We start from the raw sequence: 22,442 nt of genomic DNA on the forward strand, positions 1-22,442 counted from the left end.
AATTATGCAGATAATATATTTTACAAAAGATAAGTAATCTATTTGTAGCTCAACTTCTTTTTAACAACTAGATTTACTTTACCTTTACATAGAAATTAGTAGGCCTACAGTTTAACTTAAATTCAAAATTTTTATCCAATGAATGTTTCTATCAGACGCGTGATCTTGTATGGAAAGTAAAAATTGTATTAAACATTGTACATCTGATGTGGAATAAACAGATATTTTTTTCCAAATAAAGATCCATCTGTATTTTATGTGCATTGTTACCGGATGTATTAATTCGGGGATAATAAATATGATAAAATTTCGTTCAGAAGTTCAAGACAGAAAGAGACAGAATGTCAGACGGCACGTCCAAAACCACCTAATTTAGTAGCAGAAATGCTGAAAATGCATCTCGCGTAAATCTCGGAATTGCTTTATGTACATCACAATACTTAGTCTTTTTTATTTTGTATAATGAGAAAGTAAAATTAAAATAACTTGCAGTGAAGCATTTATTTACGTAGGCCTAATACGTCAACCATCATAGAATATTGAATCAATACTATTTGATTAAGTTCATGTCAAATTTTCATTTGCATTTTATTACCACTCCCTTTTAGAAAACTATTCATTATTGAACTGCTCTAATTAAAGTCAGAAATAAGACTGATATTGTTACATTTTAATATAATTAATTTTCCCTAACTTTTTATATCACACAGCACCTAAGCATTTCGAAATAGATAGCTACATCTATTCGTTTTCGAACCCCATTATTATCGACACTATTTATCAATTTATGTTATTATAATACTTACTGATATCAGTATAAGCCTAATCCACATTTTGTGCGAACGATTTATATCCTTAGTTATGTTTTATTTAAACTTGTTTGCAATTGCATAACTTTTGAAGTATATGATTTTTTTACTTCAACAATGTAAACAATTACTCACTATTATGTTGCTATATATGATCAAAGAGAACATGCTTAGATGCGTTTTTATCAACCTGAGATTCTATTATGTCGTGGACATATTTTCTAAGGAGGAATTTTATAATCTAATATTGCTTCTTTTCATATCCTCTTTATTATTTTGTTATATATAATTATATATTAATTTCTTTAAGATTTTACTGTAAATAAAGTAATCTTTGAAACTGTTTGCCATTTTAAGTCTAACCACTGAACTACGGAACACAATTTGGACTGGGAAGATAAAATTTAATTATAACACCACATAAGTTGATTATTAATTGAACATAAGACAATCATAATATCGACTTTCATTAAACTCGGGAGATATACCGTAGGTCTAATTGCATTGTTTCTTATTAATTTTATTGTAAGACGAAATAAATTGCGTGTAGCAGTTAATTCCTGAGTTATAATTACCTGGCATTGTGCACATGCTGAAAGCCAGGATTGTTTTGTTTACTTACTATTCTTTATGAATTGATTATTAGGCCGATCTATCGAACCCTTATTTAGGGCGGCTTTTGTTTAAACAAATTATCCCCGTACTGAGTATGTAATATCTGTCCACGACAATTGAAACACATAACTGGCAATTATTTGTTTAACTGTACTTATGAAGTACAGAAGCTGTTCCACAGATCACATCACAGTTCGTAATAGGAAAATATCATAATCTTCCAGAACAAGTGCCTATTAGGCCATATGGCTTGTTACGGTCTCAAAGAGGAATTTTCACGCCATCGTTTCCTTAGACGACCCAATTTTCGTTTCCCGTGTGGCTGATAGTGGAGCCAGCATATAGGGAATTATAAGTTTGGACACTGCGCGTCGGTAGGTACGTTTGATCTAGTAGTGCAGGGATGTCAAAACGCCTGAATTACGTGTTCATACTACAAGCAATACAAATCCAACAAGGTTCACTTATCGGCAAGGTAAAGTACAATCATCGCTCTTAAGGAAATGGCAGGCGTTTTGACATCTCTGTAGTAGTGCCTTATTTCAGTGACCTTCAAACCAACTCTATCTGCAACAGTGAGAGGTTCTGCGTTTTTCCCTAAAGTTGGCGCTGATATCGCATCAGAAGTCGACAGCAAAAATACTTTTCAGCAGACTTGCCAGCCAGCGAATCAGGATTGCTATTCCACCGTTCGTGGGTACTCGATTACACTGACCTCTAGCGTTTGAAATTGGAATTATACGCTAACGGAGCGCATACGCTCAGGAAAACAAACCAGGGAAATTCGCTCAGTGTCCATTCTTTATAATTCCTATTAGCTGGTGGACCATGGCGTCTGGTATTCTGTGAGATCGCATAGGCCTAAGTTGTAGATGATTCATCCAGTTATTCTGACATTGTATATAGTGCAGAATTGGTCAAGCTGAAAATTGTGCCATTATATCTTCATTACGTTTTTAGTCCGTTTTAATTGAATCACAATATTTAGAAAACCTACATGTCCATTTTTTTTTTACGAAATTGAGTTATATATGATTTCGTATTCTAAACATGTAGACTCACGATATTATGAAGAGAAACCCCACATATTCCCATCAACATTCACTTTAGCTAAAGTGTTAAGAAAAAAATAATTTGAGCAGAAATCTAGGACCTGAGATGTTTTTTGTATCTCCTGAAAAGTTTGGTTTTCTAGACATGTGGGGTTTCTCAATATTCCAGTTCAATAAATTGTTCATGTCTTACTTCCATAACAAAGTACAGGTCATATCAAGATGCAATACAGGCGTATGCCGCTGTAGGCCTACTATGGAAGGTTTCGTTATGTTGTTAATGATTCCTATGGTTTTAGAATGTTTTAAAATTTTCCTGTTATGTCTAAATCATCATAAAATGTTAGTTTATCATTAGCAAAGTATCGATATTTAAAATTTAAAATTGATAGTCGCCACGATGGTCGCGCGACTTGAGCGCTGGACTTATAATCCTATGGACCCGGGTTCGATCCCCGGTGTACCCCCGATTTATAACTTGTGTTAGGCAAGCCCGTGGTCCAGGTAACACAGGAGTTTTCTTCGGGTTCCCCTGTGACATCCCAACAAATCTTCATAATCATCTCATCGCGGGTGTAATGTAGACCAGCCTCCTATGGCATAACCTGAGGAACGACTCTGTCGGTGCATAATTGGCTTCATATGGGTGAATGACTTAAGTCAAGTACTCGCCATTGGCTAGAAAAAAATAAAATTGATGCCTATATTGGAAGAAAATGTTGCTTAAACTTATTTCGGGATAAATGCATTGTAGGAGTCACACACAAGTGAAAAACATTGAGCGGAATTGATTTCTCAATATAATGGATAATCGATTAATGTAGTACACACTAGGTTTGTTCCAGCACGGTTCAGAATCTATTCTGAACTGCCTGCTCATGCGCAGTAGCTCAATGTGCGTTCCAACAAGACTAGAACTGATTCCGAACCGATACTGAACTCCTAATTCTTTGTTCCAACGTGCTTTAGAACTCGTTCGGAACGAGTGAAATTGGTTCTAGATTAAGAGCAGGAACTGGAAATTCTGAATTTCTGACGCATACACAGATGGTTAAAATGCATCCAGACTAGGTAGGTTAAAATAAAAAAAAATAGTCCATCATGAGTGATTTGGAAGGTGATAGTGACAAATACCAATGTATTTGATAGTGATATTTTACGAAGAATTAATTTCGGAAGATGAATATCATTTTAATATCAGAAGAAACTCCGAAGGCCGTGAAAGAAGAGTTCAAGAAACGTTCCAACAATGTAAAATCCCGAACTATATATATAGTTCTGACACCGTACACATCTGACGCATGAGTCGAAACAAGTTCGGTATTAGTTCGGAACGCGTTCTGAATTGCTTGCTGGAACAAACCTACTATCAACTGGAAAAAAAAAATGGTGATTCAAAGAAATAGGCCTAGTATTTATATCGATGGTAACGTTATTACAATTCAAGCAAGTGTAGGAAAATCTAACTAATAAATTGTCTACACCTGTGGAGTAACGGTTAGCGCGTCTGGCCGCGAAACCAGGTGGCCGGGTTCGATTCCCGGTCGGGGTAAGTTCCTGGTTGAGGTTTTTTTCCGGGGTTTTTCCTCAACCCAATATGAACAAATGCTGGGTAACTTTCGTTGCTAGACCCCGGACTTATTTCACATGTATTATCACCTTCATCTCATTCGGACGCTAAATAACCTAAGATGTTGATAAAGCTTCGTAAAATAACCTACTTAAAAAACTAATAAATTGATAATCGCCTTACAAGCATTACAATCCACACTTATGGCGACATTAACTGTGGCGACCTCTGCGGTGTCTCAGCTCCCTTATTTGCATTTACTTTAGACGTATTGACAATGTTGGCACTTATTTTAGTCCTATTGACAATGCTCCCAAGATAGTTCTTACAATTAAAACTTATATCCAATGGGTTACTTGGTATATGCCCCCCTATTAATCAATTTTCAAATTGTGGCAAATTATTTCAGTGATTTATATGCCATTATCTTAATAATATAATGACCAATTAACAGATTTTATTATATTTAAATTTAAATTGTTAACTGCCTCCCATTGGAGGTAGCCCAGTAGGACTCAATATAGGGGAGAGTCGGGTGTATCGGACATCGGTAGTATCGGACAGTGCGTTTCTTTCATCTACCACCATATGGTAGTACCTGAATGACATGGTTACGTTTCTCTATGCGACATCACAGAAACGTAACCATGTCAATCAGGTACTATAATCGTGTGGTAGATGAAAAAAAACTCACTGTCCGATATTACCCGATGTCCGATACTACCGACTCTTCCCTACTCTCCTACATGAATTTTACAATATTAAATGTTTACATAAATTTGTTGACAGAAAATTAAAATAAACATATATGAATTATACAGTGAAGAAAAAGAAATTAAACAGAGTGAATATGATGACTCAGAATTTGGCAAGAGCGTTTCAAAACTGAAGTTATGATGTCAATAGTAAATGTCTGTGGTACTTCAAACGTCTTCCTGAAGCTTTCAAAAAACTTGGGAATCACACCACGAGCTCCAATAAGAAGACCAATCACCTCAATGTTTTCAAGCTGATATTTTGCTTTTTGCTCAGAATTTATTGCAAGTTTAATATTTTGTTCTTATTAATTACAAGTTCCCGAAATCAGAGTGTCCGTTTTAATAATTTCATTGTCACAATTGTTAGTTAATTTATTGCAAAAACTTTTATTCCTAAAATCTAGTTACTTATTTTAACCAGTTGCGTCGACACATTTTTGGAAATACGAGTTATATTAAGTATACACTGCTGAGGTAAGGAAATATCTTTGTATTTCAAGAAGAGTTTTAGATGTTCATTGATAGATATTAAAGCAGTCCTATAGAGCAGTTTCCTGCATGTTGGCTTCTTCCTCCGGTATCTGAACTTTCAATTGTGAATTTACAGATGTGGCGGTTTGATCTTCAGGCTTCGTGCACGTTACATTAATATACATGCAGACTGCGAGGAAAAGAGTTCCGACCTGGGACAAGAAAACATGTATTCGTTTTTAAGTTTAATAATAAGTTTATTGCTAGAAAAATATACAAAGAAATCATAAATCTACAAAAATTCTAGCACTCCCATGAAAGAGAGCGAACCCCTGCTCAGGGGAGAATAAATTTACATAGACAAATTACAATAAATAGACTAACATCTTAAAAATCAATATTCAATAACAACAAAGTATGCTTGTACAGAGTGTTAGAAAAGTCCTAGTACAATCAGTTTAACAAATGAGGCAACGAAGTACGAAGAAGTGATAGGTATCGTATAACTGGTACAATCTTGCCTTCTAATTTACCTCCACACCCTCTCTTCCTAATCCTCCCTCGGTAACCATGGAGGAACTACTGGTACCGACATTCTTAGGAGATGTGAATGATCGCTCCTTGCCTGGACGGTGCACAGCGACTTCTCTAACACACTGTACATGCTGAAAGTTCATCTTCTCTACCTCGTTTCGAAATTTATTCAATTGCTTAGATTATTATTATTGTATTGAAATCATCTGTCAATCTCAGACGGCGGGAGAGTTGTACCTACAAGGTTGAAGTGATATACTGTAATTATGCAGATTGAAGGGGGCAATAGAATATATTAAAACAAATAAAAGCATATTATGCGTTTTGTAATTAGGTACATGGTTAATTTGAAAATAAGGCTGAAAGTCTGCCTAGTTTGGCAACAACGCACCGCAGGCTCAACTACATACACGCACTTGGCGTTTCGTCCCATACTCTGTAGTAGGGCTGCCAAACTTCCTGATGGCTGAAAATAACGATATGTGGTAATGCTTTTATTTAATTTGCAAGAAAACCGTTTATTTCATTTAAAAAGTGCAATGGGATAAATAATTTCTTATTAGTTTCTAACGATAAGAGTAAAAATCAGAATCGTACAGTACTTATCGAGTAAAACAATGTTAAACTCTAGGGCAAACTACTTTTTTGGGGCTAATATGGCATTAGAATTTTTGTTGTACTCTATCCAAGGAATAAGCTGTTAAAATCTACAATTACAGGCCTATTACTTCCACTCTGTCTAACAATGTGTAGGTCTAATAATAATAATAATAATAATAATAATAATAATAATAATAATAATAATAATAATAATAATAATAATGCAATGATAAAGTAAGCATACTTGTTTGCAGCTTTTTCCTTTTAAATAAGTGTAGAGCTCGATTAATCTTTCCGTTGACGCCAAGCTGCTCAGCGATGTTTAGCGCTAAAGAGCATTTTCAGTTTTCAGCTAAGTTGCGTTGTTGAGAAAAACAAATCTTGAAATTGAGGCAATTTCCCAGTTTTCCGTGGAATATTCAATAACCATGATATAATCAATAAATTGAACATATTTCTTTGCTGAGTGCTAATCAAATCCTGTACACTAGATGTCGTAAAACATTCATTGACACATTTGGTGAAAAATCATTGAATACATTAAATTTGAATACATATGTGGGTGTTGGGGATTCGTACTTAAAATACGGGTGACTGAGTCATAATAAAGAAGAGTTGGTAGATCTTGGAAATACAAGATGTTATAGATTTTTGAAGAAAACTATAAATTTTGTTACGATTTTCTTTCAGAATATGAAAAAAGAAAGACAATTTTTGTAAAAGAATATATTGTATGTATATATTACCGTAAATTTGTTGTAAGGTACTAAGGAAAGGAGAATGTTTATCTAATTCCCTAAAAAATTGACGCCAAGTTTGAAAACTCACTGGAAGTGTCCTGGGATAGAAGTGAATCGTGTTGAAATATATTGAGAATTAATGACATAATATGGTAATTAACGCATGTGACAACCATTAGGCCTATATTATTTCAGTTCATTAATTAAAACAATACCTATATTCGATACTTGCCATGAAGCATTGGGTTACCAGCGAGAATCCAGAAACAGCTGATGCCCTCAAGGCCAGGTTGGTACCCAGTTCGTGTACGCACCCATAATTGAAGGACCGTTCGTTAAAACACTCATGTTTCTGTAGAAGAAAATTCTACAAATTAGTACCATCTCCTGTATATACTAATTGAGGGGTCATTAGGACCTACCCAGTACTGCGACCTTGTAGAAATGTAGATCTTTTGTGCTGTAAATATGTAATTATACACGATATGGTTAAAACATTAATAATAATAATAATAATAATAATAATAATAATAATAATAATAATAATAATAATAATAATAATAATCATCATCATCATCATCATAATCTGTTTTAAGAATTGGATTCTTTGGTGTGTAGCGCTCAAACTCAAATGAGGATTTTGAGTCAACATTAGACATTCACAATTAGTAAATTTACCTCCTGGTTAGTTGAAGAGCAGAGCGTGTAGTCACTTCTTAAGACAGCACAGGATAAAAAGTAAGATTACATACAGCAAGTCATAAATGAAGGGAAAATATCTCCACTTACATGCCAGAAATCTTACCGGGTCCATTGGATTTTTAATCAGGGATAGGATTGCTTGAGCCACAGCAGCATTTAAACAAAATACCCATCACTTGAACTACAGTATTTAGACAAATGACCATTTAATAAGTCATAAATTTCATTAAATAAAAACAAATTGAGAGTTATTAATTCAAGTTATGCTTTTGAAACTTACAGAAATTGATTTAGGACAGCAGGAAAGAGGTAGACTGTCATTTTCTCGCAAAATCAACCAGTCTCTGTATCCCTCAATACCACAGCAACGACTCTAACCAAGAAAAAAAAAAGAATATCACAAAGATTACATATAGACCTACTTTCTCTTATTCGTTTATTGAGTTTTGCAACAATCCAGTCTAAAATTGAGGTAAAATAGGTGTATATATTTATTTATTGCTGTCATTCCTAATATTTATTTTACTTACGGAATTATACAAATTAATGTATTAGTAGTTATTTGTTTAAATATCTGCCTGTTCCATCCAAATTTTTAAGATCTTTTAAATCTACCCACGCATAGCAAAGGTTCTTACAATATTGCTTCTAAATCCGCTAAATAAAGCACTATTCGCCCGTAAAATAAGCTAGCTCAATCCTGTCCTAAGCTATATATGGCTGCAGATGGTGTACATATTTAGGCTAATAGCTGGGGATGTCAAGACTTTCAACATTTTCTCAAAGAAAAATACAGAGTGTAACGAAAAAAGTGGGAAGAACTTCAAGTATGGATTCCTCATTTGGGTCCGGAAATGCTCAGTTTCTGTGTAAGGATTGGAAGTATGATCATAGTGCACTCCAGTACGTTTATTTGCTGGAATTATTTTGATACATTCTGTTTATATTTCTTTAGATGATCTGTTCAAATTATCTATCTCATGCCTTTATATAAGCTGCAGCTCGTCGTGTCATGCTCCCAAATTCCTGGCATAGCTTTTGTTTGACAGTCTTACAGAATTCGCTGTCAGAGAGTTCCTTTATTACCCACAAGAGTCGAATACAGCAACGACTTTAAATGCCCTCACAGAAAGAAGTGCAATGGATTGAGATCTGGTGAGCGTGGAGGCCAAGCATGTTCGGATCTCGATGAGACGACTAGCTGCGGCCTGTATTCAGGTAGAAGGTCGAAAGTTTGAACAGTTAATCTAAGGAAATGTAAACAGAATACATCATAATTCCATCAAACAAACGCACTGGAGTGCACTATGATCGTACTCGCAAGTCCTACTGAGAAACCGAGCATTTGCGGATCCATGTTGATATATCTATTTTTCTGTTATACTTACGAGCAGTAGTCCTATACCTGTAGTTTTGGCCACTTTTTTTTTTCGTTACAACCTGTATAAATAATTATACGCACAATAATTAAATCTTCCGAAACAGGGGGACTTGGGACATACTGAGCTGTTGAAATAAAATAGACAGCCTTAAGCTATATTTCGATTATCTTTGTGTGTTTTTAATTTAATAATAATAATAAGTAAATAGCGCACAAATGTTCATGTATAGTTCCAAGGATTACAGATTCTGCATTGTTTGTCATTGTTCTTTGCTGTACTTTGTTCTCTGTAAGCACTGGCTGAAGTGGTATCGCTCACAGAGTCGGTCACAGATGCTGCATACGCATTGAGGTGAGGGTTCGTGGAAGCCTTTTTTGTACATAGCTTATGGTGAAAACCATGTGATGCTAATCTTGCTAGGGCGCTGCGCATGTCGTTGTTTGGGCCTGTCCAGCTACCGTCCTTCATGGCTTCTGGTGCATAGAAATCCAGGAGAATTCCGTTCTTCTTTCTTGTCTTTCCCTGAACAGTTCTGTCTCTTGGAGTATAGATGGCAGCTGTCTTCTTATCCTAAGTTCTTCAATCAGGAAACACAGCTCGTATACTAGTCTCGAAGGTGTCCACTTAGGAACTTCAAGTATTCTTTTTAGGAATATCGCTTTGATTCCTTCCATGACGCTTAGATCCTAGATCGTTAGGTGGTTCCAGAATAGTTTTTGTTGTTGTTTTCTAATGCCAGGCGTTTGACAATAAAGTCATTTGACCTCTTGCACTCCAATATTTTTCAAAGATATTATCATGGCCAGCCACTGAAGCACAGATTTTGAGGGTTCTAGAATAGTTCTATGCCGTATGTTAGGATAAGTTCGATTTTGGCTCGGAATAGTGGCATGGTGGTATGTAGTGCTAGTTCGGTGAGTTCTTTGATATCGTAAAAAGTTTCTGATTGCGGCTGCTATTTTTTCTCTAATGGGCTCTAAAGGATGATCCAGTGGACTGTAATATTATGCTTAGGTACTTGAAAAAATTACAATTGTTACGTCTTCCATATTGTATTGGATTCTATCTTCTGCTGCAATTCTTCCTCCTCTCCTAAATATCATCAGGGCAGTTTTCTTCAAGTTTATAGTCATTTGCCTAATGTTGTTCTTGTTTTCTAATGCCAGGCGTTTGACAATAAAGTCATTTGAGCTCTAGCACTCCAATATTTTTCAAATATATTATCATGGTCAGCCAATGAAGCACAGATTTTGAGGTGTTCCGAATCCATTGCCATTTGCCCAATGTTGTAGTTAGTTTATTGTGTCTTGCAGATCTTCTTTACTGTTCGATCCTAGAATAATATCGTCTGCGTATGCGTACTTTATTATTTCAATGATGTCTGCGATAGCTACATTAAATAAGATTAGACTATATATTCAAAGATAAACCACACATGTTGGGCCAATTATACAGTGTTCATAGATTTGATAAGAAACGTAAAAATTATATATTACAGTTATATGAACACTAACTGTAATATATAATTTTTTACGTTTCTTATAAGATTAGACTGATTGTGTTTTTAATTTGAAACATTAATTATATACGAAAATGATAGAACAGGCAAACGGTATTATAGTTTTCTGAAATATATATTTAAATGTTTACGAAATTGTGAGATTTTTTTTTAATTTTTATTAATCGTAATACGTCACCTACCTCAGACTGAAGCTTGTCCCAGGCGTCTTTGCTGGAGGGGTTTGTGTCATAGTACGCCATTTCTCTCGCCATCGTGGCGTTGAGGGCGCGTCTGAAGGCAGAGTCCAGGACGAAGACCTGCTTGTTGGGTGTACTGAACGAAAGCCCGATTCTCTCCTTGCCTGGTATGAGTTTGATGCCTGATCGGTACACGATGCTCATGTGAGCTGCAGCAGCCAGACCAGATCCAGTAAGCACGACGTCCGCGATCAGCTGCAATACAATCAAGACGTTCTGAAATCATGCACGAAGCGAAAACTGTTCCTCAAGAACTCGTAGAAAATATTTTGCTTTCTCTTCTGATAATTAATCTTTGATATCAAAACAGCCATACGCGTATAACATATTTTTACTGCATGAAACCACTCATGCATTTGTACTTCCAGTATTTCTTAATTCTTAGAACCTGTACCCTGAATTCAATTGAATATAAAATACAATTCGTACGATTTGCAATACGGATGTCTTGATATCTCAAGTTTTCATCACGCATGAAGACTTATTGTATTGAAATTTATACTCTGTGTATATACTGGGTGTTCATTTCAAAGTGTGTCATGACGTCACTGTTGATGAGTCAGACATTTGAAGGGAGTTTCAGCTTTTGTGTCAGAGAAGTTGCCTTTTAATCAAGGCGTTCAATCTGAACTTCAGAACGTGTACGGTTTAACTTGAACGTCGTAGCAACAGATGGCGGTCTGTATGGTCTGAGTGCTACCATAACCTCTTTCGAACTGTGTTTTGTGCGGCCAAGTCGTACGCAGGGTATTTGTTAACATCGGTTGCGTACGGCAATATTCCACAACACAAAATGCTCCGTGTCCATGTTGACCGTCGAAATTAATATCAACAAATACGTAAGTAATCGTCTTAACTCTCTCCACATATCCCGACAGTAAGATAAAAACTCACCTCAGTACATGTTTCGAAACAGTTCACATTCCTGCCGCTACCGGCGTTACCGTACGTATCGGTAAGTACTCTTCTGAATGAACACCGTACTTGCTAGGCAACTTCTCTGGCACATAAGTAATACACCTCTGCGGAAGTGTAGGAAGATTGAATTCTCTAGACTCATCGACTAGCCACATGACGGCATGCAACGAGCCATGACACACTTTGAACTGAAAATCCAGTAGTTGATGAAACTTACATATTGATCGAGTCGTAGTGAATCCTATGGATATCTGAATGAAATTTTTATTATGAGAGAAGTCATATTGAAATTCATATTTTAACGTACTGTATATGAGCAACTAATCAAAACGTTGTTTTTTTTCTAATGCCAGGCGTTTGACAATAAAGTCACTCCAATATTTTTAAAATATATTGTCATGATCAACCACTGAAGCACAGATTTTGAGGTGTTCCGAATCCAGGAGACACAAAAAATACGTATTTTCCAAACTATTTATATTCATTGATTCTGGTTCACGTTAACACTTTGTTTAAAAAACTTAAAATTGTTTAACGACACGTTAAAAGTGTTAAAATTTTTAAAAAAGGTTATGTACCTTAGACAGACGGCCCGTTTCGACGCCGGTGCTGCGTCATCTTCAGTGTCTTACGAACTACCTCATAGTAGAACTACCGTGTAGTTCGTAGGACACTGAAGATGACGCAGTACCGGCGTCGAAACGGGCCGTCTGTCTAAGGAAAAATGTTAACACTTTTAACGTGTCGTTAAACAATTTTAAGTTTTTTAAACTATTCATAGTAGAAAGATGAATAAAATCTTATTTAAATCTATGATTGAAGGTGAATTAATCACATATCTCAATAAAAAAAATCAAAATTATAGAAGTTATAACACTATTTCACTTGGACAATTTATGTTTTGATGCGGTTTAGTGGATATTTAACGAATTCATGCAGTTGTTACAATCTTATTTTAGCAAAGAAACGCGAATTGTTACTCATTTTATGTTGTGTTGGCGATTAATGTTTGTTGTGTTATCTGTCTGGATACTGTATGCACTGTGCGGCCAGTGACTTTCTAACTTTTGATGCCGGAATTTAAATACTTCTGTGACAGGTTTTAAATTTCTCAATCCTCATTTTCACACATATTTTAATGTGATTAAAACATACATTTTCATTACCCAATTTATGTTTTGATTAGTTGCTTCTCACATGACTGTGTAAAAATGGTTGGAACAGGTTGCGATTTGGAGAATTTTAATTGCACAGTTGTGTAGAGAACGCTGCCACTCCAAACTCAATTTTAACCGTAGGTGGACAATTTACGTTTTGATTAATTGCTCTTCATATACAGGTATTCGTACAGATTGCGCAGGACGAACACTATCAATAGGAAAGTTTTATAACTCAACAACCAACGAATTCATCCAAATGTCGTTTGCTGCAAAAGACAGAGCTCACTAAGTTTTTATGGTGATCTACAGATCTTCACATTTGCAATTCGTGTGCCTCGAAAGACTTAATGAAGTTGGAAATGTCAGCAGCAAAGAATTGAATAACAGTGTCGCTAACGTAACACATAAGAACAATTAAACATCTAGTTTCTAGTGGGGATCACGAGAAATAGAATTATGTTGTTCTTACCATAATAACTTTGTGAATTCCTCTGTCCAATGCAACAAACAGCATTTAGATGAATTTGTTAATTATTGAGTTACAAAACTTTCCTATCGATAGTGTACGTCCCTGATATCGTGTAATATGTTTTGATATCTACGTATTAACAGATCTGTATTGAAAATTATATTAACCATCTAATAGATGAAACAGGGTGAATAAATGAACGAAGAACGCCTTAATAAACGTCAAATCCTTAATAATTATAAAACCATCTAAGACAAATATTGACGTTAGTCAAAGATTAGAGTTGGACAGATGTATTAAAACCAGCATCTACATTCTCTTCCCTGCCTTATTTCGTTATCTTCGTACCAATTAAAAACTATTCTTCGCACTTGCATTTTCCACGCAACTTCGAGCGACGAGCTGTGGATCACGTTCCAAATAACGGAATTATTTTAAAGTTACTTCTGCGTTTTCTTCTATCGGAAGTCCAAAAAAAGTCTTGGCCTGGAGTTTTCGATCTCTGTTCTACGAGTATAAATAGCTATTTTCAGCGCCTGGCACTTTCGAAACATCTCAGCCACATCTGCAATGCATGTAATCTAAACATGTTTTGACAGGCTCGATTGAGGAACTTGTAAAATTTAATCCAGGCAGGAGTCAATTCTCAAATTGTGTTAATTAGAGAATTTTATTTTTAAATGCAAATACTACCCTATACAGTATAGAGTATAGACATAAGCGATTGAGGAAAAAATATTTAAATTGCAATCGACAAATATAAAATTATTAAGAAAAAGTAATATATTAAGGAAATCTTACATTTGTTGAAATTAGATATGAAGAAATGCTAAAATAAATATGAAGTCTATGTTAGAGCAAATGTAGGATTTTTTTTTTCTAGCTTTAGTGTTTGTCGTGCTTCTGGATTACAACTCCCTGTTAATTAACTGTAAATATTATTATTGATTATATTCAGGGAATGATTAAAAAGTTAGTACTGCCGCTACATAATTATGTTTGTTGTTGTCTAGTGCCTTGCATCTGGCAATGAAGCCATTACATAATTATGTATAAATACTGTATATTTATATAAGATTTATTTTCATTAGCAAAATAAATATGACATGTGCCTGTTGGACAGATGAGGCATTCTGCGTTTGAGTCGTTTTTTCCGCTCTTTCCTAATTAATTGTTCGTTTCGGTATTGTGTCTGGCAGAAACAGCCAACTTCACATCGACTAAAAATATATTATAACTAAGAATCGAACATTGTTGTTAACATTAATGTAAGAACTTGTTGCTCTCATTCGCATAAATTTCACTATTTTGTTGTCTCAGGAGTTCAGGACATTGAAATCAAAACTTGTTATGCAACTGCGACTACACTAACAACAATATAAATCACTGGGTATTTTGCTCTTCAAAATAAGGATGTTGTTGAACTTTCATGTCTAATGTTAAAGAAAATACTAGAGATGTCAAATTTGATTGAAAAATGTCTAAGAGGTTTTTCATATCTCAAAAAGAAGGCAATTTCGCAATCTACTTAAAGCACTACCGGCCAATTTTTCAGGCTTGAAAAAGAAGATACGTCCAGACCATGAGAACGGATGGTAACCCTAGAGACCTAGACGTTGAACGTGGCAATTACGGCAATGATTGCTGTGATGGTGATGACTTGGGTGATAATGATGACTATAGTGAAGAAAATAAAGGTGACAACAATAACTACGCAACTCAGTACTACAAATACTCAGGAGTTTCAGTCACCACGCTCGATAAAAATCCCGTTTGAAACTGAAAGGAACTCACGACTATCAGAAGCCTCTTGCTGACAACAGCATCATTGTGTATGATCCATGCGAAATAGCAACAACTGAGCGCTAAGACGCTGGAAACGGACGATAAGATTGCGGCCACCATTAATTCGTCCTCTTCGCCAGTAGATGTCAGAAGTGCCCGCTCGCTCTTCCATATGATTGTGTTCACGCTCACAACCAAAGACAACAACCCAGAGCTCTGTAAAAAAATGTGAAATGCTAGATTCGATTTAAGTGTTCATCTTCATTGTAATTACGTCCCTGCATTACGAAGACTTTCCTTCCAATTTTTATAAAATGAGATAATCATCACCACCACAATCTCTTTCTACCTACTTCGCTTTACCTTTCCTCCATCTTTCTATGTTCACATTATTCGCCATAATTATTGTTGTTGTTGTTTTGTCAACTGTCAGAAGACAGGTCTGAACCTCACAAGTGAGACCAAGGCACCACTTATAAGACAACTAGGCCAGGAGATAATGGTGTAGGGTGGCATACATATATACATACATACATACATACATACATACATACATACATACATACATACATACATACATACATACATACATACATACATACATACATACATCGCAGACTAACTATATATTAAGTTACATTCATCAGACTTCAGATGCACACAAACAATTTATTATTCTTCCTCTGACACATATCGTCAAGTGAGATGTACTGCCTGATAATAGATGTACTATCAGCCAGAATCTCATTCAGAGGACCCATAATTATTGTTACTTTCAATTTCTTGTCACGCTATTCCCCATCACCATCATTAGCATAGGCTCTTATCAAAATCAGCACCATCAATTTGTATCATTTTCCGCTCTTAGACTGTACATTTTCCTTTCTTTTTCGCATTACATAATTATGTATAATTTAGAAAGTATTATAAGTTTCGTGTAATCATCATCATCATCATCATCATCATCATCATCATCATCATCATCATCGCCAACGATAGTTATTATTATTATTATCATCATCATCATCATCATCATCATATTTTCTTCTACTTCTTCAATTTGTGTCTTTTTATCTTTTTTTATTTCCCTTTCTTTTTCGCATTATATAATTCGTCTGCTACTTCCGTAATATTTTTTAAATTATCAGCTTTGTATAACCATCATCATCATCATCATCATCATCGTTATCATCATCATCATCAATTACCGTCATTGTTAGGTATATTATTATTATTATTATTATTATTATTATTATTATTATTATTATTATTATTATTACCATCAAATTTAATATATTTCGCTTATATTCATTTCTACTTCTTTTTCGTATTACACTACATAATTCGTCTGCTTCAGCCGTAATATTTTAAATTTTATTAGTTTCGTATAACCATATATTCACAATCATCATCATCATCATCATCATCATCATCATCATCATCATCATCATCATCATCATCACAATCAACAACTTTTATGTAATTTTTTCGCTTGTATTCATTTTTCTTTCGTTTTTGCATTACCGGTATTTATAGGCTAATCAAGAAATATCTACAGAATTGCGCCTCTAATTCGAAACTTCTTTTATGCGTCGAAAAGCTATCACAGCCTGTAGACTTCATTAATTCCTTTCTGAACAGAGCCAAACTAATAATTTTGATCGCTTTTAAAATGCATCTCTCTCTGTCTCTCTTTCTTTCTGTTTGTCTCTCTCAGTGGCGTATACTGGTTAAAGGGTTTGGGCTACCACTGACCCTATTATTACTTACTTACTTACTTACAAATGGCTTTTAAGGAACCCGAAGGTTCATTGCCGCCCTCACATAAGCCCGCCAGCGGTCCCTATCCTGTGCAAGATTAATCCAGTCTCTATCATCATATACCACCTCCCTCAAATCCATTTTAATATTATCCTCCCATCTACGTCTCGGCCTCCCTAAAGGTCTTTTTCCCTCCGGTCTCCCAACTAACACTCTATATGCATTTCTGGATTCGCCCATACGTGCTACATGCCCTGCCCATCTCAAACGTCTCGATTTTATGTTCCTAATTATGTCAGGTGAAGAATACAATGCGTGCAGTTCTGTGTTGTGTAACTTTCTCCATTCTCCTGTAACTTCATCCCGCTTGGCCCCAAATATTTTCCTTAGCACCTTATTCTCAAACACTCTGAACCTATGTTCCTCTCTCAGAGTGAGACTCCAAGTTTCACAACCATACAGAAGAACCGGTAATATAACTGTTTTATAAATTCTAACTTTCAGATTTTTCGAAAGCAGACTGGATGATAAGAGCTTCTCAACCGAATAATAACACGCATTTCCCATATTTATTCTGCGTTTAATTTCCTCCCGAGTGTCATTTATATTTGTTACTGTTGCTCCAAAATATTTGAATTTTTCCACCTCTTCGAAGGATAAATCTCCAATTTTTATATTTCCATTTCGTACAATATTCTGGTCACGAGACATAATCATATACTTTGTCTTTTCGGGATTTACTTCCAAACCGATCGCTCTACTTGCTTCAAGTAAAATTTCCGTGTTTTCCCTAATCGTTTGTGTATTTTCTCCTAACATATTCACGTCATCCGCATAGACAAGAAGCTGATGTAACCCGTTCAATTCAAAACCCTCTGTGTTATCCTGAACTTTCCTAATGGCATATTCTAGAGCGAAGTTAAAAAGTAAAGGTGATAGTGCATCTTCCTGCTTTAGCCCGCAGTGAATTGGAAAAGCATCAGATAGAAACTGACCTATACGGACTCTGCTGTATGTTTCACTGAGACACATTTTAATTAATCGAACTAGTTTCTTGGGAATACCAAATTCAATAAGAATATCATATAATACTTCCCTCTTAACCGAGTCATAAGCCTTTTTGAAATCTATGAATAACTGATGTACTGTACCCTTATACTCCCATTTTTTCTCCATTATCTGTCGAATACAAAAAATATGATCAATAGTCGATCTATTACGCCGAAAACCGCACTGATGATCCCCAATGATTTCATCTACGTACGGAGTTAATCTTCTCAAAAGAATATTGGACAAAATTTTGTACGACGTCAACAAAAGTGATATTCCTCGAAAGTTACCACAGTTGGTTTTGTCCCCCTTTTTAAAAATAGGTACAATTATGGACTCCTTCCATTGTTCTGGTACAATTTCCTTTTCCCAAATAGCAAGTACAAGTTTATAAATTTCGCTATATAATGCACTCCCACCCTCTTGTATTAATTCTGCTGGAATTTGATCGATACCTGGAGACTTGTCTGACCCTATTATTACACAAAATATATTTTAAAATCCCTATAATAAAATTCCTTACATATTTATGTGAATTCCAGACGCCTTGATTGGGACGAAAATACGTTGATGACTTCGTCCTTGAAATTACAGATGGGCCACTTGCAAAGTTTCTGTAGAAATGACTTTTCAATGGATATTAGTGCCAAGCCGGATAAACGTTCTTGTGTATGAGTTGATCTACAGTAGGATTTTATTCTCTTCAACGCAGAAAATGTTCTTTCTACCGATGCTGACGTAGCTGGTATTGTCACAATTAATGTTGCCAATTTAAGGACTTCAGGAATAACTTGGTTCAGCTGGTTTTCATATATGGCAGATAATATTTCATGGATAGGTTTGTTCGAAAAATCAAAGACTTCTGCTGATTATATTACACTTAATTCATTTTTAAACGTATTTGATCAAAGTGACTGTTATAGGACTGAAATAATTTGTTTAGTGCCTCATTCGGGAAGTTTTCTCTATAAGGAGAAAATTTTTGAGAATCTAGAAGATGTGTGAACTGAAGCTTTCCATAATCAGAAAATCTGTCAGTAATTTCCATGTGCATACGATCTAGTATGCTGTAGTACAGCTGCCTGTATTTCAATTCATCATCTCCTTTTCTTCGCCTTAATGGTGGTTCCATTGTATTGGCTGAAGAATTTTCATTTTCCATATTACTCCATATGGACGGAAACCCACTACGTCTGAACTCGGATATAGTATTTTTTTTTAACTTTGATACCTCTTGCAAGTAGTATGCTATGTCTAGACTTTTTGTCTGAAGAATATTGTAGAGCACATCTGTATGTGCGAACACTCTAGCATAGACTTCAAGAAGAAATATATTCTGAAACTGTGTGAAAAAATTCAAATATCCTTGAGCCTGCACATTTACAGCATCATCCCAGTTTTCTTCAGAGTCATTACAAATGATATTTTTAAAGAAAGCAGTCCGTTTTTCTCTGTATTCCTTTACTGTATTTACAAGCCGAGATGTAAAATTCAATCTAGTTGGTGCTACTTTTGGGAGTTTCTTGTTCATAAATTCCTTGAGTTTTCTGATCTTTTAGGAGATGATGAGAAAAATGCAGCTAAACCCGACAGTGTTTTGAAAAAAAAATGCGGCATTCTGGAATGGATGAAGTAGTTTGTTGCAAAACTAAATTGAGAACATGGCTGTAACAATGGACAAATAGTGCTTGAGGATACTTTTCTTGAACTTTTGTTTTTAAGCCATTAATATTTCCCGCCATAACTGAAGCACCATCATATGTCTGTGCAATTAACTTATTGCCGACATTGTATTCTGCTATAACACCTTCCACATGCTGAAACAAAGCAGCAGGAGTTTTGTCCGAACTGACATTTGTGAATCCTATAAACCGTTCTTGAACATTGGCAGTACTGTCGACGTATCTTAAAACAGTGGACAATTGACTCTGATTAGAGCAGTAACTTGTTTCATCAACAACAATGGCCACAAAAGGTTTTATGTTCTTTATCATAGCCCCACTTATAGCAAATATTAAGTCATTCTGAATTGCGAGAGAAGTACCACGAAATACTGTTGAACTCTCAAGATGATTGGCCAGTAAATGGTCAAATTCACTTAAGGAACTTAAATATTCAATATAATTTCCTATATTGTCTGATTCCACACTCTCGTTATGACCCCGAAAAGCCAATTCTTGTTTTCCTAGAAAGCAGACTGCGTTAATAAGATGCAGTAAAATCTCCCGATTTCTTTTTCACAAGAGCATTGTGTTGGTTGATGTGTAGAGCTTTTTGCTTATCTAGCTGTAAATCAATTCTTGTCTTCCCAAAGTTTGCAAAGTTCATGCTACTACAAATATGAGCTTTTGATTTGTCGTATTCTAGGACTGCCGTTCGAAGGGAGTTCATATTAGAAAACCCCTCTTTTGACCACACATTAGTTTCGCGGCTAAATAACAAACATGGCCAGCAAAATAGTTTAGACAGTTTAGAAGTACCACATAACCAATTCCACTTACTATATGATGTTGAAGTGAAATGGCGTGTGTACTCTCGCTGTTTTTCTTTTACGTCCATGGACAAATTTAACTGAGGAGTTGGTCTTTCCATTTTCACAATTTCAACTTTCTCGTTGTTATGTACGACGGTTAAAAGGCACTTTTAATAAACCTTCTATTACACAGTCATTTTCAACACAAACCTCTCCAGAAAGTTGTTCTGCCATATTTTTCACAATATCACTTAATTGGGAAATTAAAAACTTAATAATTCACAATTAATATAACTCTTAGACACTCGAACCAGTCACAGATTTAAAATAATGCACTGCAAGAACACAATCACATTCATGAGCTAGCGTACTAAGCGTATTGCTGCTTCGCGCCTGCGAAGAAACCGATCACGAGAGCGGCAACTCGCCCGGCCTACATTGCACGATGGAAACAGAAGGGAGAGGGGGGGACGGGCAGTTGTGCGACAGGACAGCGTGCGCGGTACGGTCACAGGCTACCTCACGTAGCAAGCGGTTTCTCCAGCGATGCCGCCTTGACAACTTGTTTCTTTTCGAGAGCAGAGAGCGCATATAAATCTAAAAATTACTTTAATTTTAATTACTATGGTAAAACTAATAATACAAAATTATTACATTATGTTATATTATAAACTTTTTCTTTTGTAATTTCCTTGGGCTACCGCCGGTAGCCCCGGTAGTCCGCAAAATACGCCCCTGGTCTCTCTCTTTCTCTCGAGTTTGAACCCGTGAACGCCTGATCCAGCGGCATAAATGAACGACAGTTACATATCTAAATGTGAGTTTATTCACACGTACGAGCATTACGGTGATGGATAAGAAGAGGCAGAAATAGGGCAGTTCCCCCTTGAGGTCGACGCCTTCTCTGTCAGGCACTTGCAGCGGCACGTTGCGGCGCGTCCAGGGGAATACTGACGACAGAACTGTGTACATAGCTAAGGACTCGAGGGAAGAGTGCGTTCCCGAGGCCGAATCATCGTCAGCGCTGCAAACAGACACGAATTTTGTAAAACAATCATTGAAGTCACAACCGCCTTCACAACGCCATAAACTGAAACACGCCTCTACTCTAAGTACTTATTATTAATACTGCAACATCACTACACACACCACATCATCCACCACAAATCTCTTCCTCCGTCATAGAAGATCTATTACTAGCGCTAGCACGCTAGTCTTCCACCCAGGTGGCCCGGAGTGACGGCATTTGTGGCGAACAAAGCAGACGCTGCAGAAGGTTTTTTTTTTTTTTTTCAGGGTACTCTTTCTCTTTCATTCCACCAACGTGCTCCTCTCCTTCCGTTCATCTGTCATTTATAATATTTAACTCAGCTAGGCTTGAGTTCTGAAGAATATTGAAGAGTAACGTGAGAGAGATCCCGTGTGGTGGCCGGGATTGAAGAATAGTCCCACTGTAGCCCATGCATGTCGTAGAAGGCGACTAAAATGGGTACCCAGTGCCTGGAGGTATAGCCGGGTCACCCTCTCCCACGTTATAAATATGGGACCTGGTCCTCCAGGTTGGGGGTGGACGTGGGGCTGACAACCCCTCCCCGTCAAAACTTAAATGTTATGAAACCTCAACGAATGAAAGCCGGACGGATTAAGGATGTAATAGCAGCAGGTGTTAGAGGATGGAAACAAAGGTGTTAGATCGAAGGACATGGAGAAGCATAGTTGGAGCAGTCAAGGCTGGAACACAGCTGTAGAACCAAAGAAGAACGTGAGAGAGTGAATAGTTCTTCGCTCTTTGAGACAGACCCAGGACAGCATATTTAGCCAAGGTGAGATAGCGA

At 36.1% G+C, this 22,442-nt stretch overlaps 1 protein-coding gene and 1 long non-coding RNA gene across 3 annotated transcripts in view; one reads left to right on the forward strand and one right to left on the reverse strand.

The window, feature by feature from the left end:
- LOC138714948 (uncharacterized) overlaps positions 1 to 22,442 on the forward strand; it is a 225,612-nt gene that overhangs the window by 65,268 nt on the left and 137,902 nt on the right. The window lies entirely within an intron of this gene.
- On the reverse strand, positions 4,494 to 21,636 carry LOC138714942 (uncharacterized). 2 transcript variants are annotated; one of them, XM_069847243.1, is made up of 6 exons: positions 21,445 to 21,636; positions 15,333 to 15,539; positions 10,935 to 11,186; positions 8,132 to 8,224; positions 7,382 to 7,501; positions 4,494 to 5,487 (listed from the first exon to the last, which is right to left on the reverse strand). In XM_069847243.1, the coding sequence occupies exons 1-6, from the start codon at positions 21,577 to 21,579 to the stop codon at positions 5,344 to 5,346; spliced, it is 951 nt and encodes a 316-aa protein (XP_069703344.1). In that variant the 5' UTR covers positions 21,580 to 21,636; the 3' UTR covers positions 4,494 to 5,343. The 2 variants fall into 2 exon arrangements, with proteins under 2 accessions (XP_069703344.1, XP_069703345.1); XM_069847244.1 differs by lacking the exon at positions 8,132 to 8,224 and having other exon boundaries at positions 21,445 to 21,628.

Source organism: Periplaneta americana, chromosome 15 (assembly GCF_040183065.1).
Source record: "Periplaneta americana isolate PAMFEO1 chromosome 15, P.americana_PAMFEO1_priV1, whole genome shotgun sequence".
Taxonomy (NCBI): Eukaryota; Metazoa; Arthropoda; class Insecta; order Blattodea; family Blattidae; genus Periplaneta; species Periplaneta americana.